At 43.6% G+C, this 14,975-nt stretch overlaps 1 protein-coding gene across 1 annotated transcript in view; it reads left to right on the top strand.

Moving 5' to 3' along the window:
• chd7 (chromodomain helicase DNA binding protein 7) overlaps positions 1-14,975 on the top strand; it is an 81,777-nt gene that overhangs the window by 50,603 nt on the left and 16,199 nt on the right. The window contains exons 9-25 of the mRNA XM_031735419.2: positions 1,605-1,719; positions 2,030-2,113; positions 2,204-2,341; positions 4,084-4,205; positions 5,298-5,541; positions 6,491-6,667; positions 6,814-6,957; positions 7,042-7,140; positions 7,297-7,471; positions 7,562-7,778; positions 8,471-8,666; positions 8,804-8,971; positions 9,113-9,292; positions 9,371-9,481; positions 10,711-10,922; positions 12,768-12,967; positions 13,245-13,404. Coding sequence (XP_031591279.2) covers positions 1,605-1,719; positions 2,030-2,113; positions 2,204-2,341; positions 4,084-4,205; positions 5,298-5,541; positions 6,491-6,667; positions 6,814-6,957; positions 7,042-7,140; positions 7,297-7,471; positions 7,562-7,778; positions 8,471-8,666; positions 8,804-8,971; positions 9,113-9,292; positions 9,371-9,481; positions 10,711-10,922; positions 12,768-12,967; positions 13,245-13,404 — 2,742 coding nt within the window. The remainder of the gene's footprint in view (positions 1-1,604; positions 1,720-2,029; positions 2,114-2,203; positions 2,342-4,083; positions 4,206-5,297; positions 5,542-6,490; positions 6,668-6,813; positions 6,958-7,041; positions 7,141-7,296; positions 7,472-7,561; positions 7,779-8,470; positions 8,667-8,803; positions 8,972-9,112; positions 9,293-9,370; positions 9,482-10,710; positions 10,923-12,767; positions 12,968-13,244; positions 13,405-14,975) is intronic.

The raw sequence follows: 14,975 nt of genomic DNA, 5'->3' as shown, positions 1-14,975 counted from the left end.
TCTCTCACTATTCTCCTGGCCAGCACAGGTTTCACTTTTGGCTTCCGACAACGCCTCTGAGATTTTCCACAGTGCGGAACATCTTGTATTTTTTAATAATACTTTGCACTGTAGCCACTGGAACTTGAAAACATTTGGATATGGCCTTGTAGCCCATTCCTCACTTGTGAGCAGCCACAATGCACAGCTGCAGGTCCTCACTGAGTTCCTTTGTCTTAGCCATGACTGTCCACAGACCACCTGCAGAGAGCTGCTGTTTTTCACCTGTTGAGTTGATCAAAACAGCTATTTCCAATTAATCAGGGTAATTAGGATGCTTTAGAACAGCTTTGACTATTTGGAATGGTATGGAACTTTGGATTTTCCCAGAGACTGTGACAGTTTGTAAAGGGTATGAATAATTCTGGACATGATACTTTTTGCTCAAATGTAAATAAAAGCTGAGAAATATTTTTTTTCCACAATGATGCGTCTTGTACATCATCTTATTATCTTTTGTGAGACGCCTGTGTCATTTCCAGTCAAAAAATAACTTGCTAGTTGAATAAAAGTAACTTTAAGTCAAAATTTGCCAGGGGTATGAATAATTTTGGGCTTAACTGTATATGTGTATGTATGTGTGTATATATGTGTGTATGTGTGTATATGTGTATGTATATGTATGTATATGTATGTATGTATATGTATGTGTGTATGTATATGTATGTATGTATATGTATGTATGTATATGTATGTATATGTGTATGTATATATGTGTTTCTATCTATCCATACCTACGTATATACACATACACACATATACACATTTTCAATAACCCCAGTAACACCTCAAAGGATACACAACCTACAGATATATATATACCCATACCAACATACCCGTGCACCCGCACACACATGAAAATATTGGACAAGAACACCCTATCAACTCTCTACCTCCACCCTGTACCCTGTAAAAACCATATCCTTAAACCGCTTTTTAAACTGCACCATGCTCGGACATTGCTTTATATCTTCACTTAGTCTGTTCCACAGCTTCACTCCACACACAGAGATGCAAAAACTTTTTAATGTTGTGCGGATACAAGGATGTTTTAAAATTAATTCCCCCCTCAAATTGTATCCCCGATCCCTTTTAGAAAACAGTTTTAGAATCAGTTTTAGAAGTCATTGAAAGATTTTCTTGTTGAGTTTAAGAAGTGATAAAAAAACAAGACAAAATGGAGCTGGACATGAAAAGAATAGGTCTCTTTAAATATTATTTTTAGTGTTGAAAGATCGTCAGAGTACATGATTTTATTTTATTTTTTTCTCTGTGTTTTAAGGGGGGCTGACACATCTGCATAAAAACACACTGCCATCAAATTGGAGGTGATGGACTTTACCAGACTTTTGACTAAGCAGTCCGGAACAGAGATACAAATGTCTCTAATCTGTCAGACTGTTTCTGTAAGACATACTCTAGCTGATAGACTTGGAGATCTCCCTATGACATCACATACAATTAACACATAGCAGCCTGCCAGCACACTGCAATTTTTTTTCCTCTAGTTTATAGCATCCAATTCTTTGAAATGACTGATGTGAAATTTATTTTGTGCTTCTCAGTTCATATCTCCACTGTCGCTGGGCTGACCTGGAGGAACTAGAAAAGGACAAGAGGATACACCAGAAGGTCAAGAGGTTTAAGGCCAAGCAACAACTCAACAACTTTATAACTGAGGTAAGACCAAAACGCTGCACCACAAACCAGACCTTCCGCTGCATGGAAGTAACCATTCACAAGGGTTAGACCTTGGCTCAAAGGAGTGCTTCTGAATGGAATGTGTCAAGAAATGCTGCTGGCTATAAAATTCTTTTTTTCCCAGTGTTTTGCTTTATACAGACACTGACTTGAGTTTCACATAGAGCTGTTAAATGGAAAAGCTGGGTAGATAAAACTAAGAACACATTTCATACAGAGGAGTTTACTCTCCAAGGCCCCATTATTTCATATTCAGTGTATCTTAAAACTCCACTTCTTTTCTCTGCAGATGGATGATGAGCCTTTTAACCCTGACTATGTGGAGGTGGACCGTGTCCTGGACGTTTCAGAGAGCACAGATGAAAATGGAGAGGTGCTTTGATCTCTTTCATTGGGCTTGAGCCTCTCTCTTTTTTTCTCTACACCCACACTCACCAAAGCGCTCTGTGTTTTATGTGTGCAGACGGTGACCTTATATCTGGTGAAGTGGTGCAGTCTGCCTTACGAAGACTCCACCTGGGAGCTGAAGGCCGACATCGACCAGTCCAAGATAGACGAATATGAGCGCATCGGAGCACACACGCCCAACACTAAGAGAGTGGTGAGTGGCTGTGCTTTGGGTGCTATCTGTCTCCTAGTCTCCTCCTTATAGGCGTGTTTGTGTGTATTGGCCTGCTGTCTGCTCCTTCCTCTTCCAGATTTACAGCTCCCTTAACTGCTCTCCACAGGGCCACGTTTTTGTGGTCTTACACACTCGCACACATACGCCCTGCTCTTGTGGCCAAGCCAAACCACTAACAGTGTGTTTAATGCTGAACAGAAGCAGCTGACTGGCTGTGGTCTCTCCTTCCATCACTCTTTCCTCAGCCTGCATCCATCTATTTTAACTCCTGCCTACGGTTTCTCCTTAAGGGCTGTGCTAGTAATGCTCCATCATATAGTGGCAGCATTGGGAGGCAGTTTTATTTTTAGCCTCATTCGCAGTGTGGACCAAGGGCCTTTTCCCCAGAGGATGAATTCCATTTAGTTGGTCAAAAAATCCTTAATAACCCAACATCAGTTTCATTTGTAATATGTGGTTTAAAAAGTGAGGCATCCTAAGGCTGCTGACAGAAACCATGTGTGAAAATATATATATAACCCTTTCATTTATTAGAATGGGTCCAGTCTGTCAGTGCAGCCGGGTACTAACTAAAAACTGTGGTTTTTGGCAGCAAGGTCTCCTGCCAAAAAACCCAGGGTCATCTAGCCAAAAAGTTGAATTAGGTTACACTTTTCCTGCAATGTGACTTTGTCCTGCAAGCTAATCAAACACGTGTACAGCTCACTCTCTAAAATACCTGCCACCAATGACTACAACCAGTTGTAAAGTTCTGTATTAAAAGCTGTGCAGTATTATCACATTAATTTGTCCAAGTGTGCATCCTGGATCGCATTTCGTTGTCTCACCAGCACTTTAAACAGCACGGTGCTGCTAATGCCTTTAGCTAATTTGGAACTGAAACTTTACTTGCCCAGAAAGGGCACTGTTTAGTGTAAACACAACTGAAATCAGGGTGTTATGTAACAGAAAACAAACATTGAATGTATTTAAAAAAAAAAAAAAAAAAAAAAACTTTTGTCACGTTTTCCATACTGGCTGGCTCCTGTCTGGCCATCCATGTTCTTTGGATGGATTAAAGGATCTCCACCTGCAGTTGGATGCCTTCTAAAATCTTGTCATCAGTGAGCCCAAGGGTCCGTGCAGATGTCCGCATACCTGTAGGCGTTTTTGTTTTTTCGGTGACCAGCCATACTTGTTCATGGAGACTTGACTTTACAGTCCCAAGCAGCAGACCTGAGCGGATTACAAAGAAGTAAAACTGGAATGACTACTCTGCCGTCATGTCTCCATCTACCTCTGTCCGGAACACAATATAATCAAGGCTCCACTCCACCATTTTGGACTGTAGTTGTCATTCTGTTCTGAAGAGGCTCTGCATAACTTCAGGCCGCAAAACAGAAGAAGGGCCAGCATTGCCTTCTGTAGTTCTAGATTCTGGAGTTACACTCCCAGGACGAAGACTCACTGGAGAGGCAGTTGGTTTTTTTGTTCAGTTATTTGCCGCAAAGGGTTTGGGCGAAAAAAGTGTTGGCAAAGGAAAACTTGTGAAGGGTGAAAGCTTTTAGTGAGCAAAAGCACCCAGAGGAACACGCATATAATCCTAACCCCTCAAACACACAAACAGTATCTACATCTTTATGAAACACTGCAGTCATCAACACTGACTGTTTGTTTTTTTTGTTGTTGTTGTTGTTGTTGTTGTTTTTTAATAACCCTATATGTTTTATTGTTGTGTCCAGGATCGGCCTCCTGCAGCTGACTGGAAAAAGCTGGAGGGCTCCAGGGAATACAGGAACGGCAACGCACTCAGGGAATACCAGCTAGAAGGCCTCAACTGGCTAACTTTCAACTGGTACAACTCGTAAGTCACCATTAATTGCATTTTCTTTGAATTAGTCTCTTAACTGCTTCTGTCAGTCTGCAAATGTGATACCACCTTATTTAATAGTCTTAAGTGGGCATTAAAGTGAAAATTAAATAGCCCTGTGGTGCACTGCTGTTTAAGGCTTCCCATTGGCGTCATCATCCATGCCTGAAGTATACGCCCTGATGGCACCACCAAAGTGCTCAGGAAGGCAGCTCTACACAAATGGAACTGAAATGACTGTTTCAAACTGGAGCTGTTTTGTTTTTCATATTTTTCTGTGGTGCTAAATTCAGGGTTGTTTTTTTTTAATATAGTGCCAAATCACAGCAACAGTTCCCTCTTAAGCTAAAGAGTTCTCAGAACTCTACGGTGTTCTGGAGAAAACCCTGACAAACAAGCCCCTATTAGCGATCTCTTTATGGTGCTAAGATAGAAGAACTCCCCTCCAGCAGAACCAGTTTCAGGGAGAGGCAGCCATGTGCCACCAGCAGTTGGGGGTTAGGTCAAAGAGAAGAGAGAGAGGGCATAGGGAGATAGATGATCACATCAGTGTATGCACACACAATCCCTGTGAGGTGAAAGCTTAGCCTCCAAACTGGTCAGAAAGTTCTGTTCGGCACAGTTTTTCCTTCTCTAGCCCCTGCACTCAGAAAGAGTAGTTATCCCTAATATGGAGGTCACAGGCACATCAAGAAGGGGAAAAACTGAGGGGCTGCATCAAAGACCAGTATAGCATAAAAGTTGAGTATTGTGAACTATAGAGCACAAAAATATATACTTAGAGCTAGAAATAAGCAGATCTCCTTTAAACTTCTGTTGTGCTTTCATGTGCACCAATGTGAATAATTGTCATGGATATTTCTGGAACATTTGGCATCTATTGATGGAATTCAGTCAAATCCAACACCCAAATATTTTCCAGCTTTTTTTTGTCATTAGAACACTGAATTGGAAAACAGATTTTCCAAAGGGGTGAAGCAATGTAATAAGCAAAGAGCTTATGGAAGACTGTTTAAGAAATTTGTGGTCAGTGTGCGCAAATACAGGTGATATAAAAGGCATCTGTCCCCCTTTGTCCCCCCACAGACGTAACTGTATCTTGGCTGATGAGATGGGCCTGGGGAAGACCATCCAGTCAATTACATTCCTCTATGAGATTTACATGAAGGGCATTGAGGGGCCGTTTCTGGTCATCGCACCGCTCTCCACCATCCCCAACTGGGAGAGAGAGTTCAGAACCTGGACCGAGCTCAACGTGGTGGTCTACCATGGCAGTCAGGCCAGCCGGAAGACCATCCAGGCCTATGAGATGTACTACAGAGATGCACAGGTGAGAGGGAATTACACATTTAAATGTCAAATACCTTTTCATCTTTAATACATTTGCCTTGTACTATGAAGCAAACCTATTCAAACGTATTCGGGGTATCCTTCTGAGCTGGATAAATGTTCACACACAGCTAGTTATCTATTCGATAAGTTGTCCCAGGGTTTCCTCTGGGTTTGACATTAGGGGTGCAATTAACAGCATCATACCAGTAACAATTATGGAGACGTGTACTAGTAGCAGAGCTGCTTATGTTTACCTTTAAATCTTTAAATCCTGCTTCATAGTAGGCTTTAAAGTCAAATATTTCATTACTCATCTAACATATTTGTGACACCTTGTATGAGGAAAAAATTAGAAGGATCATAGAGGTGTACATTAGGGGGGCAGAAACAGGATGCTGTTGTGTGAGAAGGTCTCTAGGTCTGAACACCACCTCAGCTAGCTGGGGATGGACAGCGCTCCTCTGCTGCATAAGCTCTTTGTAAACTCTAGCTATAAGCTGGAAACTGTAAGCTCTTTTTGTACAATACTGCTAACAGCTTTTAGTGTAACCTATGTCACAGCAAGCCTGCGAAGCAGCGTTTTAGTGTGCTTGCCTAGCTTCTTGTTCATAATCCAGACTGGGGTAATCCTCGAGGTCGTGGAGAGCCTATCTGCTTTCTCACACGCACCAAATGCTTGGGACTTTTCCAGGCAGATCTTTACAGATTATGATAGCAAGAGGGGGTTTGGGGGCGTTTGACCTGGTTTGAATTAAGAGCTGCATAACAACTAGAAATACTCAAGAAGCAACACCGAAGCCAGATGCTCAGGTGAAGACATCAGAGAGTTAACGTCCAGACTTTATTTTCCGTTTCAAAGTGTGTCTTTGACTCGCGTTTGCAACAAATGTTGACGGTTTTGTTGACATTCATGCTTTTCTTCTTCTGTTTTTTTATCACTTCTCCAGGGTAAAATAATAAAGGGAGTGTATCGGTTTCATGCGGTGATAACAACCTTCGAGATGATTCTGGCTGACTGTCCAGAGCTGCGCAGCATCCCGTGGCGCTGTGTGGTGATAGATGAAGCCCACCGTCTCAAAAACCGAAACTGCAAACTACTGGAGGGACTCAAAATGATGGACATGGTGAGTGGCAGTTGTATGTGGTTTCTATTGTCTTTGATTCACAGGACCAAAGGACAAATGTGATTTTCTTCAGGGGGTTAAAGCTCTGTCAACATTTCCTGCTTGCGTTTTTGGAAACTCTAAATCTTTCTTCACCGTCTCTCTAGGAGCACAAAGTTCTGTTGACAGGAACTCCTCTCCAGAATACTGTGGAGGAGCTCTTCAGCTTACTGAACTTCCTGGAGCCGGAGAGATTCCCATCTGAACAAACGTTCATGACTGAATTTGGAGACCTGAAGACTGAAGAACAGGTAACAGGGATACTCTGTGCTGTAGGACGACTTTTCATGTTTGCTGAATTCTCACTGTAGTGACGCATCCTGTGTGTATATCAGGTTCAAAAACTGCAGGGCATTCTGAAGCCCATGATGCTCAGAAGACTGAAGGAGGATGTGGAAAAGAACCTGGCCCCGAAGGAGGAGACCATAATTGAGGTAGAACCCTTTTACCGGAACAGCAGTGATTCTGTAGTTGCCAAACAAAGCAAATATAATAAAAGGGGGGGAAAAAACATTAAGCCCACTTCAGTCCTGGTAACACTGGAGTTTGGAATTAAAATGATTTGAATAAATGACTTTTTGTTTTGTTAGGTGGAGCTTACGAACATCCAGAAGAAATACTATCGGGCCATTCTGGAGAAGAACTTCTCTTTCCTGTCCAAAGGAGGGGCTGGAGGGGCTGGAGGTGGAGGAGCCAGTGTCCCCAACCTCCTCAACACCATGATGGAATTGAGGAAATGCTGCAACCACCCTTACCTCATTAACGGTACATACTCAGCTCCCCTCCCCCTCCCCAAACAAAAGAATGACTTTGTAATTTTCCGTGTTTGTAACTGTAAACTTGTTTGTTATACAGGAGCGGAAGAAAAAATCATTGAGGAGTTCAGGGACTCCCATAGTGGTGGCGCAGATATGCCAGACATGGCCCTCCAAGCCATGATTCAGGCAGCCGGAAAGCTGGTGCTCATTGACAAGCTGCTTCCCAAACTCAAAGCTGGCGGACACAGAGTCCTGGTGTTCAGTCAAATGGTCCGCTGTCTGGACATCCTGGAGGACTACCTCATCCAGAAACGGTGAGAAGTTCGTGGAAGTTAAATATCAAGTTTTTGTCAGCGTAATTGTATCCAATACTTGATTTACCCAAAAGTAACTCACTGAACTAATTCCAGATGCTCATATTAAACATGACTAAATAATAATGTATACTTTATTGATCCCTGTGGGGAAATTCCTCTCTGCATTTAACCCATTCACTCAGTGAAGCAGTGGGCAGCCATTGGGCGGCCGGGGAGCAGTCTGTAGGGACAGTACCTTGCTCAAGGGTACCTCAGGGTAGCTGTTCAGGGGAATCAGCCCCCTGGCCTTCTGATCATGAGGCCACTCTACCTACTGAGCTATCCCTAAAGTGTCAGATTATAAGGTTGGACTACTCTAAGCACTTGGTGTCATGCAGATATCTCTAATTTAATGATCTCGAGCACAGACGTCTCACTTTAACTCATACTGGAATGCTCACATGTGCAGTGAAACGCAGACTGAGCAACAAAATGGAGCGTCGCTTTTCAACATCAGCTTTAGGCAGAGCAGAACAAAGAGAGGATCTGCCTTCCATCAGGTTTATTTTAGCCAAGATGATCCATTAAAATATGTCAGACTGGCATTGCAGGCTACTTGTGACAACTTCTGCTTCTGCTACAAAACTTCTACTGCTGTTTGAATTCCACTTTGACTGTAATTGTGACCGGTTGTCTTGCTCCATGTCCAGATATCCATATGAACGTATAGATGGTAGAGTTCGCGGTAACCTGCGGCAGGCAGCCATCGACCGCTTCTCTAGGCCAGACTCTGATCGTTTTGTCTTCCTGCTGTGCACGAGAGCTGGAGGACTCGGCATCAACTTGACTGCAGCAGATACCTGCATTATCTTTGACTCTGACTGGAATCCCCAGAATGACCTCCAGGTACCACCCCCACCCCCGATGTGCGCTCTGAAATAAATCTGCGCCGCATCTTCAATCATCTGTCCTTGAGAATCAACAGAAAAAAGCAGAAATGTGTTTAAAACTAAAACTTTCTGTCTAAATGCATCTTCCTCCAGGCCCAGGCAAGGTGTCATCGTATTGGCCAGTCCAAGTCTGTCAAGATCTACCGCCTAATCACCAGGAACAGCTATGAGAGGGAGATGTTTGACAAGGCCAGCCTGAAGCTGGGACTTGACAAGGCTGTTCTCCAGAGCATGAGCGGACGAGAGAATGCCAACAGCGGGGTGAGACATCACACCAGCGGATATATCCACATATAACAGCATCAGTCCACTTTAAAGTTCATCCTTTAGTTTATCATATCCTCCTTCTTTGGGTTAAGCACCTGACCCTTTAGGAAATAAATATTTTCCTTCATTGTCCAGGTCCAACAGCTGTCAAAGAAAGAAATCGAGGACCTGCTGAGAAAGGGAGCGTATGGAGCTCTTATGGACGAGGAAGACGAAGGCTCAAAATTCTGCGAGGAAGACATTGACCAGATCCTCCAGAGACGAACGCACACCATCACCATTGAGTCCGAGGGCAAGGGCTCCACTTTTGCTAAGGTGACAAAAAAATTACTGTGAGGGGGGGGAATCTTTATATGAAAAATAAATTGCTAACAAGTGTTCCTCTGTCTGCAGGCTAGTTTTGTTGCGACAGGCAACCGAACAGACATTTCCCTGGAGGATCCAGACTTCTGGCAGAAATGGGCAAAGAAGGCTGAGCTAGACTTGGATGCCATCAATGGACGGGTACTACACACATGTTGCAAACACAAGTACCTGGCGTCTAACACACCACACAGGAACATGCAATGTAGCCATAAATCCACAGAGAACCATCACACTGTGTATCTAAATACTTCACAAAGTTGAGGACACAAAGCTCTGGGCTGAGTTCTGTTATTTAAAGGGGGTTACAATGGTTAATGGTAGTTAAATAATGTGAGACGGCTTGAGAGTGAGACAGTCGGGACAGAAGGGAGGTACAGAGGGGGGGAGAGAGATTAATATTGACAGTTGGGAATCTCCTCTCTTCCTTAATTACCCATGTTTCTCTGTGTGTGTGTGTGTGTGTGTGTGTGTGTGTGTGTGTGTGTGTGTGTGTGTGTGTGTGTGTGTGTGTGTGTGTGTGTGTGTGTGTGTGTGTGTGTGTGTGTGTGTGTGTGTGTGTGTGTGTGTGTGTGTGTGTGTGTGTGTGTGTGTGTGTGTGTGCGAGAGAGAGAGAGTAAGCTGCTTAGCTCCACTTAACAGAGCACAGATGCCTGGAGGGTACAGAGATATCACTTAGGCTCGTGCTCACACATACACGCACAGAGACACAACCTCCGTCACATTCTTGCACACACACACTGAGCGCTCTGCTAACTGGCAGCTTTATATTCCTGCGTTCCTTTGCTCTCTATATCATTGCCCCCCCCCCCCGTGTGTGTTTCTCCCTCCTGACGACGACTTCTCCGTGCTCCCTTACTGCCTCTCTTGTGGAGGACCCTCCACTGGAACACTTAATCCAGCTCTACGAGCATGAATACAGGCCTCTCCCCTGGGATTTCTTATTGTACCGTGTTAAAATGGAAATGACTGCAGCTCTGTGATAATTGTGGAACTAACTACTGCACTGTTTGTGCATATTAATGGGATTGCAAGTGGGTGGGGGTGGTTCAAATTAATTGAACAAAAATGTAATTCATTAGACAACATAATTAATACCAGTTTATGTTTGAGCTAGGCAGCAAATTTCTCAGTATCATGTATGAAACGTGGGGCCAAATATCCAATTATTCAGATTTGGTTCAGGGAGGATGCCATGTATTCAGGAATTGGAGAAGTCGGAAAATACCAGAAATGTACAAATGGGGCCATTTTCATGGGAATAAAGCAGATAGTGCTTTTCATATTTCAGGCCACCTGTAACTGAACACAGGTTTTTAATAAAGTGACAAAAAGTATTCAAACAAAACTGTTTTGTTTTTTTTCTCCAGAACACACTGGTTATTGACACACCCAGAGTGAGGAAGCAGACACGACACTTCAGCAGTGTTAAAGAGGAAGAGATGCTGGAGTTCTCAGAGTTGGAGAGCGATGAAGACGAGCCTAGCAAACCCTCATCCAAACCACGGCGGCCCCAAGACAAAACGCAGGGCTACCCTCGATCAGAGTGCTTCAGAGTGGAGAAGAACCTGCTGGTCTATGGGTCTGTCACATCTTCATGTTTCTTGTTGACTAAATTCAATGGTAGCTGCTCTTTAGCGTTCTGTTAGCGCTCTTGCTACACTGTTTTCACATAAATATGTAGTGGACATTGGCGCTCCCCTTGATCTAAAGCGAACTGCTTTAGCTTTTGGGTCCAAGTTGTTAGCAGCAACTAGTAGATTGCATATCCCTATCTCTGTGACAGGAAATTGTAAAATAAAAAAAGAACAACAACCAGGTTATTGGTGCAGTATTGTTGAAAATAAATTGCTGGATGTAGGCTGTGTCAGCATAAACTGAGGCATAACCACATTCTGCATAGGGAAGGGAATAAGGCTGCCTGAGTATACAAGTGTGTGGTATTAAACAAGGCATAAAGTACAACACATGTCAGCAACATTTTAAATATGATTTGGTGATGGTAGCTGTGGTTCATGAGGCAGAGCAGGTTGTCTGGTAATGCACATGGAGTGGAGAAGACAGAAATCAGTGAAGTCAAGGCCATTGAATCTGCTAATCAGTGCCACAAACAACCGTGCACATACCAAACATTCTTATTCTGCTGCACACAGTGTCCTGTGTTCACTCAACTTTAAATGACATCACTTAGACCTCGACTGTATTCAACAACGGTCTGTAAAGTCACACATATGAGAGCAGAATACTACACAGTGAGACTAACATACTTACCATGGAGACTGATTATCTGGCAAGCCCTTCCATTTTCATGCCTGACTTGAATAGTCAGTGTGTATGTTCGCGCATGCAATGAACAGTAGTGCTAGTGAGATGTCAGCGTTGTTATTGTTACAGTCTAGTCTCGTGGCCTGAGGCTGTAGGACACACAAACACACTGTCTGACTGGGCCAGTCATCTCTGCTCGCCTCTCTGTTGTCTTTTCCCATAATCTGTCTCTCTCGCTTGCTGTCACCCACCATTTTCCCCCTTTTTAAAAGGCTTCAGATGTAGGCTGGTGCACATGGTTCATTGAATATTGGGAAGCAGCAGCAGTGGAAAAAAATTTTTCAGTTGAGAATAAGAGTGTGAGCATTCCTGGCCACCACACCAGCCCTTAGGTTGGTTTCGCTTGGAAGTGGGGGGAGATACACTGTGGTCCATGAAAACACTGTGTGATGTCTGCGTTACACTAGTTGGATGCCAGTAATGGTTAAGTAAGCAGAATGGTAAGAGGTACAGCATAACAGAAACCCAGCAGTCGTGTGTGTGTGTGAGAGATGCTCAATGGGAGGAACCTTATAATTACTGCACCAACCCCTGGGGGGCCAAAATTGAGGTCTCAATGGGTCCAGGCTGCTTTTTGAGGGTTAAACCATAGTGTTAGTATTTGAATGAGGTTGGCGTAACACATTTGGGATGGTTAGGGTAAGGGGCTAGTGAAAATATGTCAACGAGTGCCTCCACAGGGATAATGGCTGTGTGACTGACAGAAGCGTGAGTGTTGAGGACTTGTCTGTACGTTGAATTCATGATGGATCGTGCAAGCCACAGAATAGTGTAGCACAGAATTATGAAAGGTTTGATTTTTAGTAAAAAATAAATGAAATAAATTAAAAATTCAACAAATGATCGTATTCATTTGCACTTACATTTCTGACCAAATAAAAGTACCATTTTAAAAACGCTAAAATTTCAATCAGTATTTTTTCATCCCATTGTAGGTGGGAGGGGTTGGTCTCCCCCAGAACACCTGCTCCCACATCCAAGAAGTTCATTTTCACAGAGCAATAGTGATGTCTGCATTTAAAATAATATTGACCATTAAATATTGCATATAAAAGACTGGCGTAAATACGGTGCCATTCATATTTCTGTTCAATGTCTCCAGTTGGGGTAGATGGAGTGACATTCTGGCTCACGGCCGCTTCAAGCGCCCGCTGAAGGAGAGCGATGTGGAAACGATCTGCAGAGCCCTCCTGGCCTACTGTCTGCTACATTACCGTGGAGATGAAAACATCAAAAGTTTCATCTGGGACCTGATCACTCCGAGCGAAGATGGGACCACAAAGACGCTTACCAACCACTCTGGTAACACATGCCTTACTTTCAGCCCTGATTGCCTCCCGGTGGTTACTCGGGAGCGCCCTGAGAATTCAGGGTCTGAGGAAAGAGAAGGAAAGAGAAGGAAAAAGAAGAGAGGCCAAGAACAACAAGTGGAAACAAAAACAGACTGCAGTCGCAAAATGCTTTCATGTTTTCTGTATGAAACTGTGCTGATTGTTAACAATGTAACATAAAAGTTAAGAGGTTGTCATTTGTAGAAGCCCCTGACTATTGCCTCACCATCTTCTGTCTTTCCCTTTAGGCCTCTCGACCCCTGTGCCCAGGGGCAGGAAGGGCAAAAAGGGGAAGCCCCAGGCCACACTTCCACAGACACCGCGTGCTGATTGGCTGGCTAGCTGTAATCCTGACCACTTACTGCAAGAGGATAGCTACAAAAGACACCTGAAACATCATTGTAACAAGTAAGGCCATTTTTTATGCTTGTCGCATGACAACTTTTCACATCATATCCTGTATTGAGAGAGACAATCTTTGTGGCGCGTCAGCCAGTCATGCACCTCTTGATTTTTGTAAGCTGATGTTTCGTGCACGGCCGTTGCTGCTGGGTTGAAGACACAAGTGTACGATGTTGCAACTGTTTGAAAACTAGAGTTTGTGGAAAGAACTTTGGAAGAAAAAAAAAACACTGCTCCTCCTGATCAGTGCGTATGACGCAAAATGGTCAGAGCAGCAACACCTATTGTTTAGTAGAGTAGTGCAGAAGCTATAAATGGCTGCATCTATGTGATGATGAAGCGACCACTGCGGAGGGTGTATTGGCACTTCCCAGACATCTAAACACAGGTGGCACATCAGGGCAGCTAGTGGCCAACTTATGTTGCCAGCAGCAGGAAGGCATTGTTGTGGGTAATGTTCATTTAGATGGAAAGTAAGTGGATGGTACTGTGGCTTTAAAAACAAGATGACGATGAAAAACAAAACTTTAACGGATGTAGCAGTCTCATGACTTCCCTGTTGCACACACACGCAGTCATTTGTGTGTGGTCAGCTCTCTCTCCTGTTGTCAGGGAGATATGCTTCCTTGGCCTCACGATTCAATTCCAAGGGTTTTTTGTTTTTGTTTTTTTTTGTCTACCGGGGGCGGGGGGTGGTTGTGTGTGCATGTGTGTTTTTCTGGCTGCATGCCAGGCCAGGTGCTAGGCAGGCAGACCTGTTGGAAGTGGGTGAAAGACACGCATAAACACAGACACGCACACACACACACTTGGGGGTGATTATGTGGTGCCATCTGCTAGGCTGGAGCACAGCGTTGTGTGGCTAATCAGACCTGGCACATTGATGGATGAGCACACACAGCCTGCCAACAAACACACACACTCTGCAACTTGTGATGCCATTGATGCACAAACACACAGAAATGCTGCAGAATGAGTTGCAAATGACTGTCTTTATACCCCCCCGCCCCACACACACACACACACACACACACACACACACACTCTTCGCTGCCTCTCCAAACTTTGCGTTAACTCCCCTTTCAGCATTGCTCAGTCCTTTCAATCCATCTCCTCTCTGCACCTCCCAACCCCCCTGGCTGTTCTCCCCTTGTCTCCTGCTCCAAACATCCTTACTGGCATTAAATCCTGGTGACAAATCTTGTGACAAATGTTTACAGTGAGCCAGATCTCCCAGATAGCAGCATTTCCAGTGTCAGGAGATCAAATCTGATTCACACAGTGTTTGGCTAAACTGATTCATGTTACATGTTAGGGGTGCATTCAAAGCGAATTCTCACACGGAACACGTTTCATTCTTTTCCAGGGATGACCGTAATTATTTTGTCCTTAGTGGTAGAAAATGCATAGGAACTATATTTTATATTGAAATATTTGAATTATATTTTCAAAAGAGAGAACATATGGACAGCAAAATGTGAACCATACAAAATATCTTAAAAGATCCTTTATTTAATACCAGTTAACTACAGAAGATGATTCAGTTTAATTTCTTGATCTCATATGACATTGTCTTG

Source organism: Oreochromis aureus, linkage group 18 (genome assembly GCF_013358895.1).
Source record: "Oreochromis aureus strain Israel breed Guangdong linkage group 18, ZZ_aureus, whole genome shotgun sequence".
Lineage (NCBI taxonomy): Eukaryota > Metazoa > Chordata > Actinopteri > Cichliformes > Cichlidae > Oreochromis > Oreochromis aureus.
This window is presented reverse-complemented; position numbering and strand designations above follow the sequence as displayed.